Below are 18,815 nucleotides of genomic sequence, written 5' to 3'. Positions count from 1 at the left end.
ATATATTTCCCCAATAGTGCTTTTTTAATATGAATTCGTTTTTCCACTATGGCAAGATTTTCAAATAATACCCTTCCCCCCACCTTTTGTGACAGAAATTCTCTAATTAGGAGTAATTTAAAAAAGTCCTGCCAGTCCAGTTGGAAATCGTGTTTAAGTTCTTCAAAGGATTGCATCCTGTACAGGAGAGGAGGCAGCCTATCTGGACAACTCCTGCCTCATTCCATTTATGTATATAGCTGTCTCTAAAGATTTCCAGAAGAACTGGGTTATCCCTTAGGGGGGTGTAGAACAAGATTCGCCCTATACCGAGCATTCTTCTTACAGCCTTCCATACCTTAAACCCACCATAGAGCGTTTTAAATGTAACCTTTTTATGATAGCTGTAGATAGATAGATAGCTGATAGAAGTATCCTCTACTCTTACTGCTGAGAACTAGTTGAAAGATAGATGGTATGCTCTCCCCGAGCGCCTCCACATCCCCGATGTTCTGTAATAGCTCTCTACTATATATTAACACGGATGCCCAGTAATATGCTTTTAAGTTTGACAGAGCTAATCTACCTCTATCCTTAGGGAGGGTATGGAATTTTTAAGCCTGGCGGGGTTGCGAGTAAGCCCAAATAAAACTGGAAAACATATGTTCTATTGATTTAAACCAATGAATTGAAGATTCTAGGCATATTGCTCTGAATAGATATAGAATTTTAGGGAAAAAAAAATTTTCACAGCATTAACTCTACCAATGATAGAATGGTGTAGATTGTCTAGGCGTTGGAGATCTTTCTGCCTTGGGTCCATCATTGACTTTATATTGAAATTAACCATATTTTCAAGTTTAGATGATATACAGACTCCTCAGTATTTTGCCTTTTCTATTACTCGGGAATCGCTCATCTTACTTTAATTATTCAATGCAATCTGAGTTTTCCCTTGGTTCAGTGCGTATCCGGATACTAGTCCGAAGTTGTTAGCCTCACTTTCAATAGCGATCATGGCTGCATTAGGATCGGCTGCTACAATAGCTATGTCGTCTGCATATGCCAAGGATTTGGTGGGATAATCCTGTGACCAAATAGGTTTTATTTCTCTATTTCCTTCTAATCTACGAATGAAGGGGTCGATGTATATTGAAAAAAGCAATGGTGAACAAGGGCAGCCCTGACGTGTTCCACTGGATATTGTTAATTCTTTAGTTAAGCTGCTATTCTCCATTACTGCCGCCCTGGGGTTAACATACAATTTTTGCACTGCCTGGATATACTCAACTTTTATTTCAACCGTGGACGTAGAAGCGAACAGAAATTGCCAGGAGACCCTGTAACTCCTGTAACGTCCATACTATCAAATAGAGTGATCACTCACTGGATGTCATTAATAGTGGATCTCCCTGGCACAAAACCATGTTGACATTTAGCAATCACTTTATAAATAATAGGAGCGATTCTATTAGCCAGGACTTTCGAATATATCTTTGAGTCTGCGTTAATGAGAGTAATAGGTCGGTATGAACCTAGCTGTTCTGGAGGGATTTTGGGGGGGTGGGGGCGAAATGATTATCTTCGCCTTAGACCAGGAGTTTGGAGATTGGCCACCTTTAAAAATATGTATAATAAGGTCAATTAAAATACTTTTGATTTGATCTAGAAAGGTTACATAGAATTCCGAAGGAATCCTACCCAGTCCGGTTGCTTTCCCTATTGACAGGCTTTTGATTTTAGTTAAAATTTCTTCAATATTAGGGGCCTCCTCTAAGATGGCCTGATCCGTAAACAAGTCCCGATAAAATCGCCAGAAGGCATCTCTTATATGTTCTGGGTCAGTTATTTGGCCTACCACAGGATCACATATCTCATGTATCAGGTTTGATGAGGTCTGTTGCCTTGTACGTATGGCAAGCTGGTGGCCAATTTGCTCGTTCACCTCATAAATCATTTCTTTTTGTGATAGCGCTATTTTTACAGCTTTATCGGTAAAAATATTTGTGATTGCGGCCTTAGCAATTGCCACTTAGCTTTGCGTTTTTAATGATTCTTTGCGGGGAGGCAAGATGGCGTCCGACTGACATCTCCGCTGCAATGCTCTGCTAAGCATCCCCCTAATCACTGCTTAATCACTTTAAATGCCTTCTGAACCAAGCATAAAATTTTAGGAGCTACTAAGAATGCACTAAATCGAGAGGAATGCAGCATAAAAACCTTCCCCGGGGTTTTCAAGTAATTCTCATCTGTACACAAAGATTCAAGCTCTCACTTCTCCCCTGCCTCGAGGACGCCAGCACGGCTCGGGTTTCCCGGATTCATCCCGACCTGCGTCAGCTTTCACCAGCGCAACAGAATCACAGGATGTGCTTCTAGGAGCCACAACACTCACCTTGTCAAAAGAAATATTTTCCAGATCATAAAGCGCTGTAGATGATACGGAGATCTCTCGAAGACCGGCATAACCTCAGTGCTACTTTGTTTCAGCAGCTGCAACAAACAAGTAAGGATGACAGGCAAAGGGGCAAGAGCCAGCAAAGTGAAGAATGCGCCCACGAGTATTTCCCAAATGCTTGCATCCTCACAGGACAGCACAACGCTAATGATTACTTGGCAGAAAAGGCTGGACACCCTGGGTGTGAAAGGTAAAGGCGGGGGAGAAAAAGGGGGGAAGGGGAGAGCTTTGATAAGAACTGTCGAAAAAGGTCCCGCTCGATCACACAAAGAAACGGCTACTCTCAGCCTCTAATCACCAGCAGTTTTGGCACTACGAGAGGGATAGAAAATGTTCCCATGTCTCCAGTAGAGATTTCTGGTGTGGTAACCGAGATTGCGGGTCAGGTTGAAGGAGGATTGACTGTTCATACCTCACCAGAGGTACTGTGTGAATCACGGCTTTCAGACACCCCCTCCCCCGCTGATCAGGGGGATAAAGCAAAAATCTTAATACCTTCCATTCATCCGATGGAGGGTGGCTTTATGGACAATACTGCCAGTCTCAGCAACAACATCAGGAATCCAAGTGGCAGCACAAATACCACTGAAGGAACTGCAAAGTCTTCACTAACATTGCAAGCTGCTAGCATTGTGCTTCAAGGTCACATACTCAAAACACCTGATAATCAAGACAAGTTTTACTCCCTAACAGACGAATCGGAGCTATCAGACATAAGCATCTCATTTTCAAGCGGGGAGGAAGGAATTAAGTGGTATAGCAGCTCTAATACGAACTCTCAGAAAAACAATCATGTCTTAAAAAACTACAAAAGAAGAAAAGTAGGGTTCGCCCAAAAAAGAATTATGATATATCCAACAAAGAATATGCCACAGACCTGAAGTGAGACTACATTGATACCCCGCTCACGATGTTTTCCAACTCCACGGCAGCCTCTGGTGGTAATCAAACAATCATTGGTAGTGACAAAAGGGGAGACCACGGAGATCTAACCAGCTCTGGCAGCTATTCTGCAATCTATCAAGAGCTTCCAGGAGGAAGTCAAAGCAGATAGTCGTAGATCATGCCTGGCGGCAAAGAAACTGCAAGGGGCAGTCAGGAAAGTCGGCAAAACCTCTGTCAACTTCACAGATCGGAAGGCTTCGGTGGAGGAAAGGACGGAGCAACTAGAAAAAGATGTTGCCATGCTTAAAACACAGAATGATGAACATGAGGGGGTGGTCAAAGATCTTATGTGGAAGATGGAGGAGCAGTAAAATTGGCAGAGGCGCAACAATCTCCATTTCCTTGGGATCCCGGAAGGTGTCGAAAAAGATGACCCCAGAAAATGCATGATTACTCTTCTCAAAGGGGCTTTCCCAGAGCTACACTCCTGGGACTGGGATAAAGAAATTCAGTGAGCTCATAGATTGCCTCTGTCTCCCGCTAAACGCACCCCAGCAACACAACAACATCCTCGTGCCATGCTTTTGTTTTTTGGTAACTTTCTACTCCGTCAAACTCTCTACGACTTGGCCAGACCCTCAAATAAGCGGTCCTTTGACGGAATAACCTTTTTCACCAGACCTTATTTTGTGCACGCCACAGTCGAATGCAGGTGGAAAGTCAGGCAGATCTTTAACATGTTTCAGAAACTTGGAACCGAGGTGTACCTTTAGAATCCGGCCAGACTAAAAATTGTATATAAATTGACCACACGTAGTTTCGTTTCAGAAATACAGGCCAAAAAGTATTTAGAGGAAGTTTTGAGACATCAGTAGCGAGCGCAATAATATAATGCATATACTTTTGTTATTTCCCTTTGCTCTGGCCCGATAAAGAGAACTAGGCAGCTGCATTGTTTCAGGAAACAGATTTTAATTATCTTAGAGTTTTCTTCCGTCTTTTTCTCTTCTTGGTGCTTATTATTGCATTTTTTTGTTTAGTTGCTACAGAAGGTTACATTTCGGGGGAGGCTCAGCGGGCGCGTGGGGCTCTGCTTTTCAGATGTCAAACCCCTGGCCCGGACGTGGCCAGGTAACCTCCAAAAGTGGTGGAGGGTGGAGGTGTGGGAGAGGGAGGGGAGTGTGGAGGGTCAGATAGGTTGCTAAAAAGAGTATGAGAAACTTTATTAGGGAAAACTGGTATGATGTTAATTTCAGGATACAGGGCAATAAATGGGCCATGTAAAACTTCGAGCAAACATCCGGAACCTACACTTTAACGAGATGGGAGTGCTAAGAGTTTTACCTATGAATATCTGTGGTCTAAACAACATTAAAAAAGGCAAACAGTTGCGGTAGGATTACAGGCATTGGGCACTAATATTATCTGTTTACAAGAAACACACATAGAGGGTTAACAAACATACATTTTAAAAAACACTTGGGTGTAGGCTGATTTGTGCAATGACACAGGGTGCTAGGGTGCGGCGGGTTGCTATTCTAGCCAAAGGCAGCAGGCATGTTTTTAGTCACTCTAAAGTGGACAAATTTGGCCGCTGGACGGTCATAGAATGCCAATATGGAAATGGGCAAAAGATAACACTCTGCGCTCTATATGGATGCAATAGTGATGATCCGTCGGTTTTTGATGAGAGCTCAAATGAACTCACGCATTGGCCACTACCTTTAATGATTTGCGAGGATTTTAACATTAATCTTCCTAATGATTGCTGTATGAAAGATGACTGGCAATATGTTGGCCGTAAACCTAAAGTGTTCAAGGCGTTGAAACATATGTGTTATTCGCATGGATTAGTGGATTGCTGGCAGACTTTAAAACCCAATGATCCTGGGTATACCTCTTTTTCCAACCTGCACCTTACCCATGTAAGAATAGACTATATACACTGATGTCTATTTCACTCAAATCTAATTGCTGAATGGAGAAGCTGCCATGAGTCCTATCGGACCATAAGCCTTTAATCTGTACCGTAGAACTAGGAATAGGAAATACAACACCTAGATCCTGGACTTTTGAGCAGTCCCTGCTTTTAGACGACAACTATTGTGCTCACATGAGAAAGTGGAGCTCAAACTTTCTAGCAGATAATCTTGGGAGCACTTCAATTGAAATGGTGTGAGATACCCTAAAAGCAGGGGCATGAGGAGAGACGCTGCGATACTCGCTAAATGCCAATAAACTGGCTAGGGAATCTATGAAGGTACTTCAGGAAAACTTAAGGTTGGCCGAAGCATAGTTGATAAGGGTGACAATAGGGAACAACGGGTCAGAAGAATTATTAAAAACATTTCCAATAGTCCTGGTGCAGGAGCAGAAGTGAAAGCTTTTTCTGTCCCCAAACTTCAGGTCAGGGGGCTAGTCAGCCTGCCCTTGGAGTCACTCTGGGTTCAAGTAATGGGGGTCCAATCTTTACCCAGTCAGACAGAGCAGCAGGGCAACAAAGCAAGGCAGCAGTCTTCCAGTCTTCCACAACACCTATCCAGTAGAATGGCAGTGCTTGAGCACAGTCATTCTTCTTCTTGGCAGATTGGTTTCAGATCTGGAAGTGTACTTAGTGTGTGGTGTCATAGGCCCAGTAATTGTACCCAGTTCTGCCTTTGAAGTGGGGAGACTTCAAAGAAGGTTCTTTAAAGTACACAGAGCTCCTTCTTTTGTGTCCTGGTTCCAGACTCATTACAGGGGGTATTCATCCCTTTTGTGTTTGGACAGGACACAGCCTATTTAGTTGTAATTGTGAGGATGTGCCTAGCTCCTCCCTCCCATCCTTTCATTAAGTCACACCTTAGTTCCCTTTGTGGCTGTCGGTCTAAAGGGAATACACAAAGTCCAGCTGTCACCCATCCCAGACAGTGATCAGAGACAAGCACCAGGCCCCCAAACAGCTAAATTAAGAAAATGTCAACTTTCTAATAATAATTTGTAATAAGAGTTTTGTGAAGAGGAAGTGAAATGAGGTAATCTGCTGATTGTGGCGCTGAGAAGTTAACCCCTGATGAAGAATTGTAAAGATTCGAAATGCATTGGGAGAACGTGGTTGTAAAAAGACCACTTTTCAAAACATGTTTGACCTCACATTTCTTTGTTAAAGCCTGGATTGGCAACGTTTGGCACTTGAAAATGTTGAATAAAGAATCAAAGGGCCATCATGCTGTCTCCGTGATGGTGAAATTTTAAGAAAGACGTATGATATAAGGTTCTGGATTAGGATTGATGAAGTGATAAAAATGATGTAACTTTCGATGAAGTGTTTCATTCAGGAAGGATCTCCTTTTCAGCAGTGCGACAGTTGAGCGCAGGAGTAATGTGCCCTTTTGGAGCATTTTTTTCAAATTGAGCTGTGATTAGGGGCGTTTTCATGGCTTCTGTTCGCACACATTTCATTCAGTGAGTTGGATTACAAATGCAATGATTAAAGGGAAGGAGTGCAGTCGCTCAATAATGACTCATCTGTCCAACTTTCTAAAAGTGGCATTTTCAGAATTGTAATTTATAATCCAATTTAGCCATGAGTTCGGATTTTAAATTGTGATACCAGAGACACCAGACTTGAAGGTTCTATTTCTTCCCAATTTGAAATTACACTTATAAAATGTTATTAGGTAATCCCAATGTTATCCTATGGGAGAGATTTCTCCCACAAAGCAGAAAAACGATGTTGAGACTTGAAAGTATATGTCCTACTTTTCAAATACTTTGCACCCTTCCCTTGGGCTGTCTGGGGCATACCTTATGGGTGACATATTTGTATTAAAATGGAAGTTTTTGGCCTGGTAATAAGTTTAACTTGCCAGGTCGGCAAAACAGTTTAAATCTTCATGCACAGGCTATGCAGTTGCAGACCTCAGACATAGTTATGGGACTACCTAAGTGGGTGGCTCAATCAGTGCTGCCGGTCTACCAGTAGCATTCAATGTGCAAGCCATGGGAACATGTAGTGCCCTTTAATAGGTACTAGATATGTCAGGTATACCTCCACTGGATCCAGCTGATGCAATAATGGTTCCACCTCCAAATGTCACCAACACCCTGAATTGGATACACAGAGTGTTCGAGCCATTAGGCGCGGGAGAAAATAATAAACTAAAATAATAAACAAAAACAACAAACAAGAACAGGGCCAGCAGGGAAAAGGATACCTGAAAAATAAAGGAAGACACATTCAATGATTGCTACGATCTAAACATATAGCTACTCTCATAAAGTCTCACTAAACATGCATAAGTGTACCTGTTCATAAAGGAAGACAAGACCTTTGATAAGGAACCAATATAGTCACTCCAGCTCCCACTTTATGATTCCCTATGGAAATATAAGCAAAATAAGAATATGGCCTTCTCACACTTCAAACAATGCTGTGACTCTGAGCAATCCACCACCTACGTACCACAGGGTAGCTCCGAGGACATGTGGTATACGGGGGGTTCTATGGAACCTTAAACAAATCAATAAAGATGTAGTCAATGAGCCAAGGGCACGGAAGTGTGTGGGAGGCAAGAACCACAACACTCCGCCCCTCACTACTCTTGTGGTCAACGCAGAATATCCACAAGAACTGAAACAGTAACGCGTAGTTACGTCCACCACCGCGTTCTGTTATTACCAAAACACTTTTCCTTTATGTGAAACACGGTAACGCTTAGTTAATTCACTACAGCGCTCCGCTACTGCGTTCAGAGTTTCAATTATATATTCAAACAGTACATTGCCAGAGTGTCACGGTAACGCGTGGTTTCGACCGCCACTGTGCTCCGCAACTCAAAGAACACCGCCTCCAACTCCTTTGAGGCTCAATGGACAACAATAGTACTGATACTATCTTCGTATCAGCGTGTTAAGAAATAGGCCAAACAAAGCAACAAGGCACCGCATCCGCGGTTTAGAAATGAACTCAGTGAACAGTCACCAGCAAATTAAAGAGCAGATAGTCTTACCGCTGTAGGAGCAACAGCGCAATGAACCAAGGAACTCCCAGGTGAAATCTCCTCGCAATGACTCACCGATACTCTAACCGGAGAAAGCAAGCAAGCAGGAACTGGCGTGCAGAGCGTCCGCTCTCACGCCAGGAGAACAGAATCATAATAACACGCACTCAGAAGCGTGTCTCCACCTCCTAAGTACTTCCGGAGGTGAGCAGGTAAGGATCATGGGAGATGTCGTTTAAATGTTTGGGTAGGCGCAATTACGGCGGATTCTGACAAGATACATTAAATATGTCAAGTAGATATGCGTCAATATTACCATGTTTAGTGGAGAGAGCATATGAACTTTAGCACTCATAGCACTCATAAGCAGTAAGCAGTGCTAAAGTCCTAAAGTCAACAAAAGCAAGGTCACAAAAAGAGGAGGAGGAAGGCAAAATGTTGAGGGGTGACACTTCGGAGAGGGCCATGTTCCAAAAGATGCCACCTATGCTGTCTACTAGGTCAGTTTGATATAAAATCGATCTTGCTCTCCCCGTATCCAATCTTTGGTTCACTTCTGCAGATTTTATCAGATACCCAGTTGTAAATACCTGGCATCTGATTTTATGAATTTTACCAATAACTACCTGCTTTTTATTTTCTCTGTCTGTTGCTTGATCCACATGTGTGTTACTAAGTGGGAGATTTCTTGAAAATGGCACTGCGCAATAGAACATTAATTACTATTCAAAGATGCTTCCTAATGTGCCTATGCACTCTATCGTCTCACTTGCAATTTCTCTCAAACATATGATTTAGTTAGTGGATATTTTTGACTTTAGGAAGATACTGGATGATCATATGTTTTCTAGAGGATGTATCTTTAATCAATTTTAGCTCATGGTATTGCATACGGTTTATAATATGATAAGTATTTTTAAACAGGGTATTGTTGATACATGATCAACATGTGGGAAAGTTTTCAATGTCTGACTTGGACATAACGCATATATTGTGTTGTTTATTTTATCATTTTATTATTATATTTGTATAATCGAATAAATATTTATTTGATTTATTTGACACAAGAAATTGGAAACAGCAATTGAGAATCAGAATGCAAACTTTTCAGGGAAGTAAAAGAAAATCAAAGAGATTATGTTTCTGTAGCATAGAAAAGGCATTTGATTTTTAAAGAAAATACTTTATTTCTGGTGAACACTTCTAACCACAGACTCCCCGCCTTTAGAATATTCCCAACCGCTAGACTGCACCCGGGGATTTACTTTAGTAGTGCTCCTATGTGCCTAGCTGATATTGTGCGGCTCTGAGTACACTGCATAGTCCTGGAAATGAGCGAGCAAAGACAAAAGTAAGCACAACATGCTGATGTGAGCTTCTTTCTTTCTGCTCCCATCATTTCCAGACTTCCGATCAGTCAAAAAGTTTCCAAAACCGATGAGTCCCCCGTAAAATGGCAGGCTTCAAACAGTTCAGTGCCTGAAGGAAGCAGAGGTAGGCCCCAGATCTACATGGACTGTGACTTGGTGATTAGGCTTGGGGCATGACTCCAAAATGTGCAACAAAGGTGTCCTCATGCATCTGAAAGTGATTTGAGACCTGGAGACAAAACGTTATGTCGCTGAACGTAAAAAGTCGTCATGGTCAAAACATAGGTCCCACTCCCACTCCATGTCAGGGTCTCCATCTCAGTCAAAAGGCTGTTCCAGTGAGAAGTCCACTCCATGTTCAAAGTTTTCTTGTAAGTCAAAATCATAGTCCAATGCGTACATAAAAAGGCAACACCATTTTGACACTGAAGATCCCGCAAGAAGGCACGCAGTTATCAAGATAACAATTACACTCCTTCTGAGTCCCCAAAATCCAACAGGATTTCACAATTCTTCCCCGCGCACCTTGGGTTTCCTAGGCTATCACCAACTCCACTGCATATGGCAGTCCTCAAGGAGGACATGCTGCATATGTTTTGGTGCACTTCCAGCTCCCTCTGGTGCACCTTCAGGCCCCATAGAGCTGCAGTTGTCTCCAGAATACATGTACATGTCATCTGCACAACTACATGTCATATTCCCCTTCTGACCCAGTACCGCCTCGGATACACACTTCAGTCCTGGTGCCATCATCCATGTGGTTCCTGCTGCACTGGTCCCAGCATAGTTTTTTCTGGATGAAGTTTTGTTGACTACAATATTGGACCTGGGTTGACAACCACATGATCTAGACCTATGTCATACTAAAAAATGGCTAAAGGTCAACTTATTCTCAAACAGCCTGACTGTAAGCCGAGACCTCTGCCTCGACACCCCTATTCGCAATGACTACATTGTCTTTTTGAATCTTATTCTAATCAAGACAGGAAGCACATATGATCTCTCTGGAAATGAATGATGTGGGGGATGGGGATAGATTTCTTCCCCCTGTTTACCAGGATGATGTTTTGTAGCAAGACCTACTAAATGCCAGTGGGCTAGATGCCTCTCTGGAAATAGATCTGGACTGATCACGTGTCCCACCCACAGGGCAAAGTGCCTCTTTCCTGGTGGTAGTTTGAAAACAAGCTCAGATGCTGGAACTGTAGTTGTCCACCACTGAGACAAAAATTAACATCCTAACTGAGATTTTACAGGCAGGGCACTCTTCCTGTGAGCCATTGGGCAGTTGAAGGTACACCTCTTTAAAGAACAGTACATCACAATGTAGTTAAATCCCATAACCAGCTAATGTTGTTTCTCTTGTTGGCTGTATCCATTCCTTTAATGCTATACAACACCCCATTGCTTTATTGGCTATGTTCGTAATATACAAATACCCAACACATTTACACGTACAATGCCCTTATGGGAGCCCTGATGGCTACGAGGGCTAAACAATGTGCATGTCTGCTGGTCAGTCAATCTGTATCTAGGTCATAGTCCTTCTCCGGGTGATGTGGACGTTTCTACTAGGCACCGTACATTACTACACCACATAGAACTTGATTGAATAGTCTTTAGCAAGTAAAGTCAATCAAACTTCTGTTAAAACCGTTCCTCCAGATGTGGAATCTATGACAATTTATGCTTTTGGAAAGAAAATGGTTTCTTTGGCTATCGTGGTTTTCAGATCCATCAATGCATTTTGCCTATTGGGCAAGCACACACATTCATTATGCAATATGACCAGCACTATCTTGCCAGTGGCTTCCGAGGACCTAAGGGTTTCATTTGACCCAGATGGTACATTGATGGCCAGGATGTGGAAAAATGCATACTATGGGATAGCATGAACATTACTGCTCACATTGACCAGAAGACTCATCTGCCACCTGATTTTATGGTTGTGTGCAGGCATCCACCAGTGGGTAGGCACTTTGATAGGTCCAGGCTCTTCAGAGAAAATGTTGATTTAGTGATAGAACGATTCAAAAAAATGATGCTACTGCCAGAACTCTGGGAAAATTGAGATCTGCAAAACAATTTCTTGACCATTTAAGGAAATTCATGGTTTACTGTAGAGGGCTTTTTTTCAGCCAGTGCTATCTGTCTCTCCTGGTTGTACAACAGCTGCCCCAGTCCTTTTGAGGGTGTGGTCATGTCACTACTTCCTGGATGGTGGCACTCTGTGTACTACAGAGGGATCAAGTGGTTGTGACTATTAAGATATAAACTGCTCCCTTAAGAAATATATCCAGAAACAGAACATAAACGAGTGAGGTGGTGTTTTTGAGCAGGGGTCAGCAATCATGGATGAGGGGATGCCACATGCGAGCATAGATGTATTGAGAAAGGCCAAAATATGTGTACCACCCCTAGGCTGAATAGATACTGTGATCAAAAGTGGAACAGGCCATCATCATTGGAGCTTTAGAGGGTGTACATGATGGTAATCAAAAGAAGCTGTATAATAAAGAGTGCATATAAAGGGTAGGGTATATGACGGTACTTAACTATTGTGCTCTGAAGGGTCAATGTGGGAGACCAGGTCCTGTTTTGCCCAACAATAGCAGAACTCATCTTGATCTACACTGCAGCTATCTCCCTAACAATACACATCAAGATTGTTACCAATGGGGACCACATCTCTTATGCCATTGAATCCAGTGACCTAGTAAATGCATTAACCTGGCTTTTCGTAAGGGTGGACCTGCATCATCAAAATTGTTTTGATGAACTTCTACTAAAATGTCCCCTACAGTCATTATCCATTGGCTGTCTCGTATGTTCAGTGTTGTGTTAATTGCATTGGTAACTCTGCTATTTCCATTATTTTGTATTACTTAGAAAATATCTTATTTTACCTAATGAAATAATACTTTTTTGATTGCACAGAAAATAAAGATACTACATCCTATCAAATGGCTAACAAGATGTTTGATTATTGGGATACAATAAGCGATCAAGCAAAACACAATGCGGCCACAGTTCTCTCCATGACAATGGCGGCTGAACTTGTTTGTAAGTAGCAAATTCAATACATTTTAATGCACTGTCTAATGGTTCTCATAGGGCTCTTGCTTTTTGTGGAAGTTACGAATATCAAGCCAGGATTTGTGGGCAGTTTTCTTCCTAGAAACAGAGCAATACAGCACTAATAAAAACATTCAAAAACAGCTATTGTAGTTCTCACCTCTGAAAAAGTCTAAACTTTTGAGGTGGGTATAGACAAAGTGTGAATACTATATCAACACCATATACTATAGTCTAGAGTTGAGAGTATTTTCAGGAGATTACACCACACATATCAGTAAATTAATAACTTGGAGTTTCCTCAAACCTGGAAGACATTGTTATTGTGAACCAAATGATTGTGAAATTCAAATTCATTTTGCAAGAGCTTGTGTTTTTTTGCGGTACTGCATGGGTAGAAGTAACAGTTGTTGCATTCTTTTTGTTCATGTGGCATCACCATTTTTTCTCATAGGAAAACTTTAGACTTCCATTGAAACCTTTGAAATCTGTGATTGTTGCCCTGACCTAGAGTTTTGTGGAGTAGAAGCTGTTCTTCAACAAACCATTAAAGATGTCAATTAGGCACTTTGGGCCTCATTTATGTGAAATTGGTGTAGGGCAGCGCCACAAGTCTTCTTGCTGTGCTGCCATATGTCAATGTGAAAGGGCAGTAATGAACTATGAAATATGGTGCATTCCTGTTATTTCCACATACGCTGGTGCAAAATGTGCTGCCTAGATCCAAAAAGGTCTCTTGCACCATGGTGCAAGGGTGCCTGCATTAAATGCAGGCACCCTTGTTTTGTGTAGAAGGAAAGAAATGAGGAAAAAAAGATTTCTTCTCATATGCCTGCTCTGGGGAAGCATTAGGTTTTGTCGCTGCCCCTGGTGTACGTACTTAAATAAATCTTGGGCAGCATCAAAATCCATGGGTGTTGCGTGGGAAAACCCACTGCAGCACCTATGGAACGCCTCCCTGATGCGGAGTAAGGCAACGCAGCCACTTGTGCTACTTTGCCTTAGTCCATATCTATGAGACCATGAAAAACCACGCAAAGTGGCTTTGCGTGGTGTCGCAGATATGGTTGAGAGATGCGCACCACCGTAGAGCCAGAAAAAGTGTGCTTTGGTGGCACTAGCATCTCATACATAAGCCTTTAAGTTTCTTACAGCAGAAATCACAAAGAGCCAGATGTACAAAGCGTTTTTTTTTGCTCACAAATGGCCCGAATCGTGACAAGAAAAAAGCACTTTCTGATGCACCAAACCCTATTTGCAAATTGGAAATCTATTACCGAATTGCAAATAGGGTTTGCGATTTAGTGTTAGGAACCATAGGGATTAGGGTGACCATTCTCAGTTTCAAGTGTGTGGTAACCCATTTGCAAGCATGAAGGGGTCTCAATATGCCTTTTAAAAAACAGGCAAAGGCTAAAGTAAAACATTCATTGTCTAAAATTTGTAATATAAAAAAGCTGGTCGACATTTGGAAAGGGGCGACCACTCGGTCCCCCCGCACGTATGGCAGAGTACCACGATCCCCCCGGGAAGCCATCTTGGGCGGGTGGCGTGTCCCGGCTGGTATGCCCGAAGCGGCTGGCCACGCCCTCGGGGCAGGCAGGGGCGGGTTTACGCCCGCCCTGAAGACGGATAAAAGGGGACGCAAGACCCGAAGGCATCCTCTTGTTCCTGTGCTCTGAAGCTGCACCTCCTCGCTGCACGTGAGCTCGAGACGGAACGAAGAGCCAATTTTGAGCGTTGTAATCTTTCTTTTGTCTTACAGATACTCTGTCGGAGAAATGCCCAAAAAAGGCGGGAAGAGAATGACGACCGAACAGATGGTACGGGTCCTCATGAAGGAGATGACCGAACTAAAGAAGCGGGTGGCGGAGAGAGACGGGGAAGGGGGGCCTGAACGTCCGTCGGCTGGAGCAGCTCCAGGAGGGAGAGCCAAGAGGCCAAGGAGGGGACCAGCTGGGGGGGACGTCCCGGTTCCCTGTACCCCGCTCGAAGCGCCAACCCCAGTACCGGCGGAGGGGAATCCGATTCCCGTGGTGGTCACCCCGGTGTCCAATGAAGATATGCCGCCCGAGCTGGCAGCACAACTTGCAGCGTGGTTGGGCGAAAGTAGTGAGGGCGCCACGGCTGCCGAGGCGCAGGCGCTTATGAAGCAATTGCGCGAGAAACGGGAAGCAGCCAAGGGGTCCGCGCCGGTTGCAGTAGTTGACAAGCCACAAGGGACGATTGCGACCGCAGAGGCAGCGTCCGGTGCAGGTAAGCGGCCATTGCCGATTGCGAGGGATGAGTCAGCACCCTCTCGTAGAGAAAGGTTGGGTCAACATGTGCCTCTGGCAATTAAGGAAAAGATTTGGGCAGGGGAATATGTGAACATCTTCTCGTTGCTTGTTGATCATTATGAAGTGGAGCATGTTAAGGGTCAGAAAGACCTCATGCATCCGAGTGTTTGGCGTGCAAAAATGGCCGCCTTTAAAGTGAATGAGACTATTGGCAATTGGGGCAATGCATGGGGAATCTTTACGTCGATATTGGGGGAACGTAGGCCCGAGTTGCTTTCCGAGTTGCCGACCTATCAGTCGCGAATCATGGGGTACTCGACATCATACCAGGGTAACCATTGGTTTTGCTATGATAATCTTTTTCGAAAGGCTAAAGAGCATAATAAAAGCTTGACCTGGGATTGTTATGATTCTTTGACATGGGATAAAATGAAGGAGACAGGTATGTTGAAAATGCCATTAGTAGGAAGTAATATTGGCGAATCCTCCCGCCAATATGGGGGGACGCCCTTTCGTTCAGGTACGGGTACCGACGATCAGTCGAGACCTGCCGGCAATACAGGAAAAAGGGGGTTGTGCTTTAATTTCAACAGAGGTAAATGTACTAGACCCCAGGGATCGTGTAAATTTAAACATGAATGTAGTGGGTGCGGGTCGCCCCATCCTGAGTCCACGTGCAGAGCCAAAACGGGTGATAACGGGGGAAGAGGAGGCGCCAAACAGGTCTAACATAGTCCGAGGGGCGCCTTTACCTACCCCGATTGATACCTTGGCGATGATTCCCTGGCTCAGTGAATACCCGGATCGTACTTCTGCTGGGGTGCTGCGGAACGGATTTTCGTATGGTTTCCGCATCCCGGTAGGGGACTTTCAGGGTGTGGAGAAGTGTAAAAATCAACTTTCGGTCCTGCAGCATACGGCCGTGGTACAGGATAAGATCCGGAAAGAGGTTACTCGAGGTCGGGTCGCCGGCCCGTTTAGTGTACCCCCGGTGCATGATTTTGTTTGTTCTCCTTTAGGGGTGGTCCCCAAGAAGGACCCGGGGGAGTTCCGATTGATTCATAATTTATCAGCTCCACGTGGTCTTTCTGTTAACGATGCAATAGATCCGGAAGTATGTTCGGTGCGGTACGCATCCTTCGATGAGGCCGTAGCCATTTTGAATCGCCTGGGGCCCGGGGCGCTGATGGCGAAGTCGGATATCGAGTCAGCGTTCCGATTGCTCCCGGTACACCCAGACGACCAGCGTCTCCTGGGTTTCATGTTTCAGGGTTGTTATTACATGGATAAGTGTATGCCGATGGGGTGCTCTATATCTTGTGCCTATTTCGAGAAATTCAGTAGTTTTCTACAATGGGTCTTCACAAAGAAGACGGGTTTCCACCATGTAATGCATTACCTTGATGATTTTCTGTTCCTTGGGGCAGCCGGGGATCTCGAATGTGGCCGGGCCTTGGCCGAATTTTGTATGTTAATGAAGCAGTTTGGTGTGCCATTGGCACCAGGTAAGACGGTGGGTCCTACGACTTGCCTTGAGTTTCTGGGGATCGAGTTAGACTCCAGTGAGGGTTGTTTTCGTTTGCCAGCTGACAAAGTATTAAAGTTCAGGGCAGCCCTCCGAGTGTGTATAAATGGATCTAAAGTTACGCTGCATCAATTACAGCAGTTGGTGGGAGAGTTGAATTTTGCCCTGAGGGTAATACCAATGGCCCGCCCCTTCTCCCGTTCAATTGCCCAAGCTATGGTCGGCCTAAAGGAGGGCCATCATCGCACGAGACTATCGGCTGAGGTCCGCCAGGACATGCGCATTTGGTTAGCGTTCCTGGCGGACTTTAATGGTCGAGTCGTCTGGAACAAACCAGCCGTGTCCTCGGAAGAGCTGGGGCTATGGACCGATTCAGCAGGTAGCATAGGTTTTGGTGCCATCTTCGGCACAAAATGGTCGGCACAAAGGTGGCCGACATGGTGGCATGACAATGGTCTGACAAGTAATATTGCTTTCCTTGAACTTTTCCCCATTTTGGTGGCCCTGAGAACCTGGCCCGAAGGGTTCAAAAATCACTCTGTGATCTTTTGGTCGGACAATATGACCGTGGTTGAGTGCATCAATAGCCAGGCTGCACGATGTAAAATGATTTTAAGACTGCTCAAAGAAATTGTTTTACTGTGTATGCAACTGAATGTGCTATTCAGAGCAAATCATGTCCCGGGGGTAATGAATCAGGCGGCTGATGCACTGTCTCGTTTTCATATGCAGGCCTTCTCGGGTTTCCTTCCCACAGCGGACCCAGAGCCGGCACCCTTTCCCGAAGCTCTCTGGTCTCTCGGTGCCCCGAACTTCGTCACCTCGTGGGAGAGAGTCTAGCACCAAGGACGAGGAAGGCATATGAAGGGGCGTTTCGGTCCTATTTAGCCTTTTTGGGGCCCGATAGAGAGGGGCTGTGGGGCCACGAGGAATGGGTAGTGAATTTTCTGATGTCCTTACGTAGGGCTGGGAAATCGGTGGCTACGGCCCAGAGGCATCGTGCTGCCATTTCCTTTGTTGCCAGGGCTCATGGTATCCAAGACCCGACAGCGTCTTTCGTTGTACAGAAAGCGCTGCGTGGGTGGCAACGCCTTGAAGGTCGCAGAGTAGATGAGAGGCGCCCGATAGGTTTGGATAGGTTGGCCCGGTTGTTGGCCACACTCCCTTCCACATGTTCATCTCAGTTTGAGACAGTGTTGTTCCGAGCCGCTTTTACGCTGGCATTTCATGGGGCGATGCGGGTAAGCGAACTGGTGGCAAGGAACAAACAGGATGTGACAGGGGGTTTGTGCCAGGAACATGTTCAGATCAGAGGTGAGACAATGACGGTCTCCTTTGTCAGGTCCAAGACCGATCAAGGTGGGATGGGTGACTGCATAATCATACGCAGGATTCCCGGGTCCTCCATGTGTCCGGTAAAGTGTTTAGAAGAATACCTAGCACGAAGGGTGGCATCATGGGGGGGGGACCTTGTTGAGACACGTGGACGCCACCCCACTGACGAAATTTCAGTTTCAGCGGGTGCTTGCGATGTCAATTGCCGCTGCGGGCTTGAACCCGGGCGAGTTTGGGACCCATTCCTTTCGGATAGGGGCTGCTACGGAAGCTACAGCTAGGGGTCTTACTGTTGAACAAGTGAAACGAGTGGGGCGTTGGTCCTCCAATTGTTATAAGAGGTATGTGCGGTTACACATGTTGTGAAGCTGTAATGATGTACTCACGCCTCTTGTTTTTGTTTGGTTTTCAGTTGCGCAAGCCTGCGAGGCGGGGCGGACTATGCAGTCGACCCAACACCGGGCCAGCGGTCAGACATCACCGGCTGTGAAAAAGGAGGTGTGGGTCGTGGGCCACTCACACGTGAGGCGTGCCGCGGACGTATTCAAAGCAGGTGACATGATTCACGTAGCTGGGGAATACGGGTACAGGGTGTCCTTCTACGGAAGAGGCGGTCTCTGTATTGACCAGTTTCAAACATTTTTCGAGGGTTTGTTAGGGCGGACGAGGTCACCGCCGTCTATAGTCATAGTACATCTAGGGGGCAATGATTTGGTCACCACCGGTAGACGACTTCTCCTGGAGGCAATGCTTTCCACTGTAAGTTGGTTGGCGAGGAGAGTTCCGGGGTGCATAATTGCGTGGTCCCATATGATCCCACGAAAGGTGTGGCGAGGGGCTATTTCTATTCATGCTTTGAATCATTCTGTTAGAAAGCTTAATAACAAAGTGAGTAGGTTGTTCCGTTCCAGGACATTGCATTCTATT

The 18,815-nt window shown here is 44.8% G+C and overlaps 1 protein-coding gene across 1 annotated transcript in view; it reads left to right on the top strand.

The window, feature by feature from the left end:
• Positions 1 to 18,815, top strand: part of LOC147701910 (cytosolic phospholipase A2 gamma-like) — a 749,579-nt gene that overhangs the window by 532,218 nt on the left and 198,546 nt on the right. The window contains exon 12 of the mRNA XM_086928722.1: positions 12,612 to 12,737. Within this exon, the coding sequence (XP_086784848.1) occupies positions 12,612 to 12,737 (126 nt within the window). The remainder of the gene's footprint in view (positions 1 to 12,611; positions 12,738 to 18,815) is intronic.

This window comes from Lissotriton vulgaris, chromosome 7 (assembly GCF_964263255.1).
Source record: "Lissotriton vulgaris chromosome 7, aLisVul1.2, whole genome shotgun sequence".
Taxonomy (NCBI): Eukaryota; Metazoa; Chordata; class Amphibia; order Caudata; family Salamandridae; genus Lissotriton; species Lissotriton vulgaris.
This window is presented reverse-complemented; position numbering and strand designations above follow the sequence as displayed.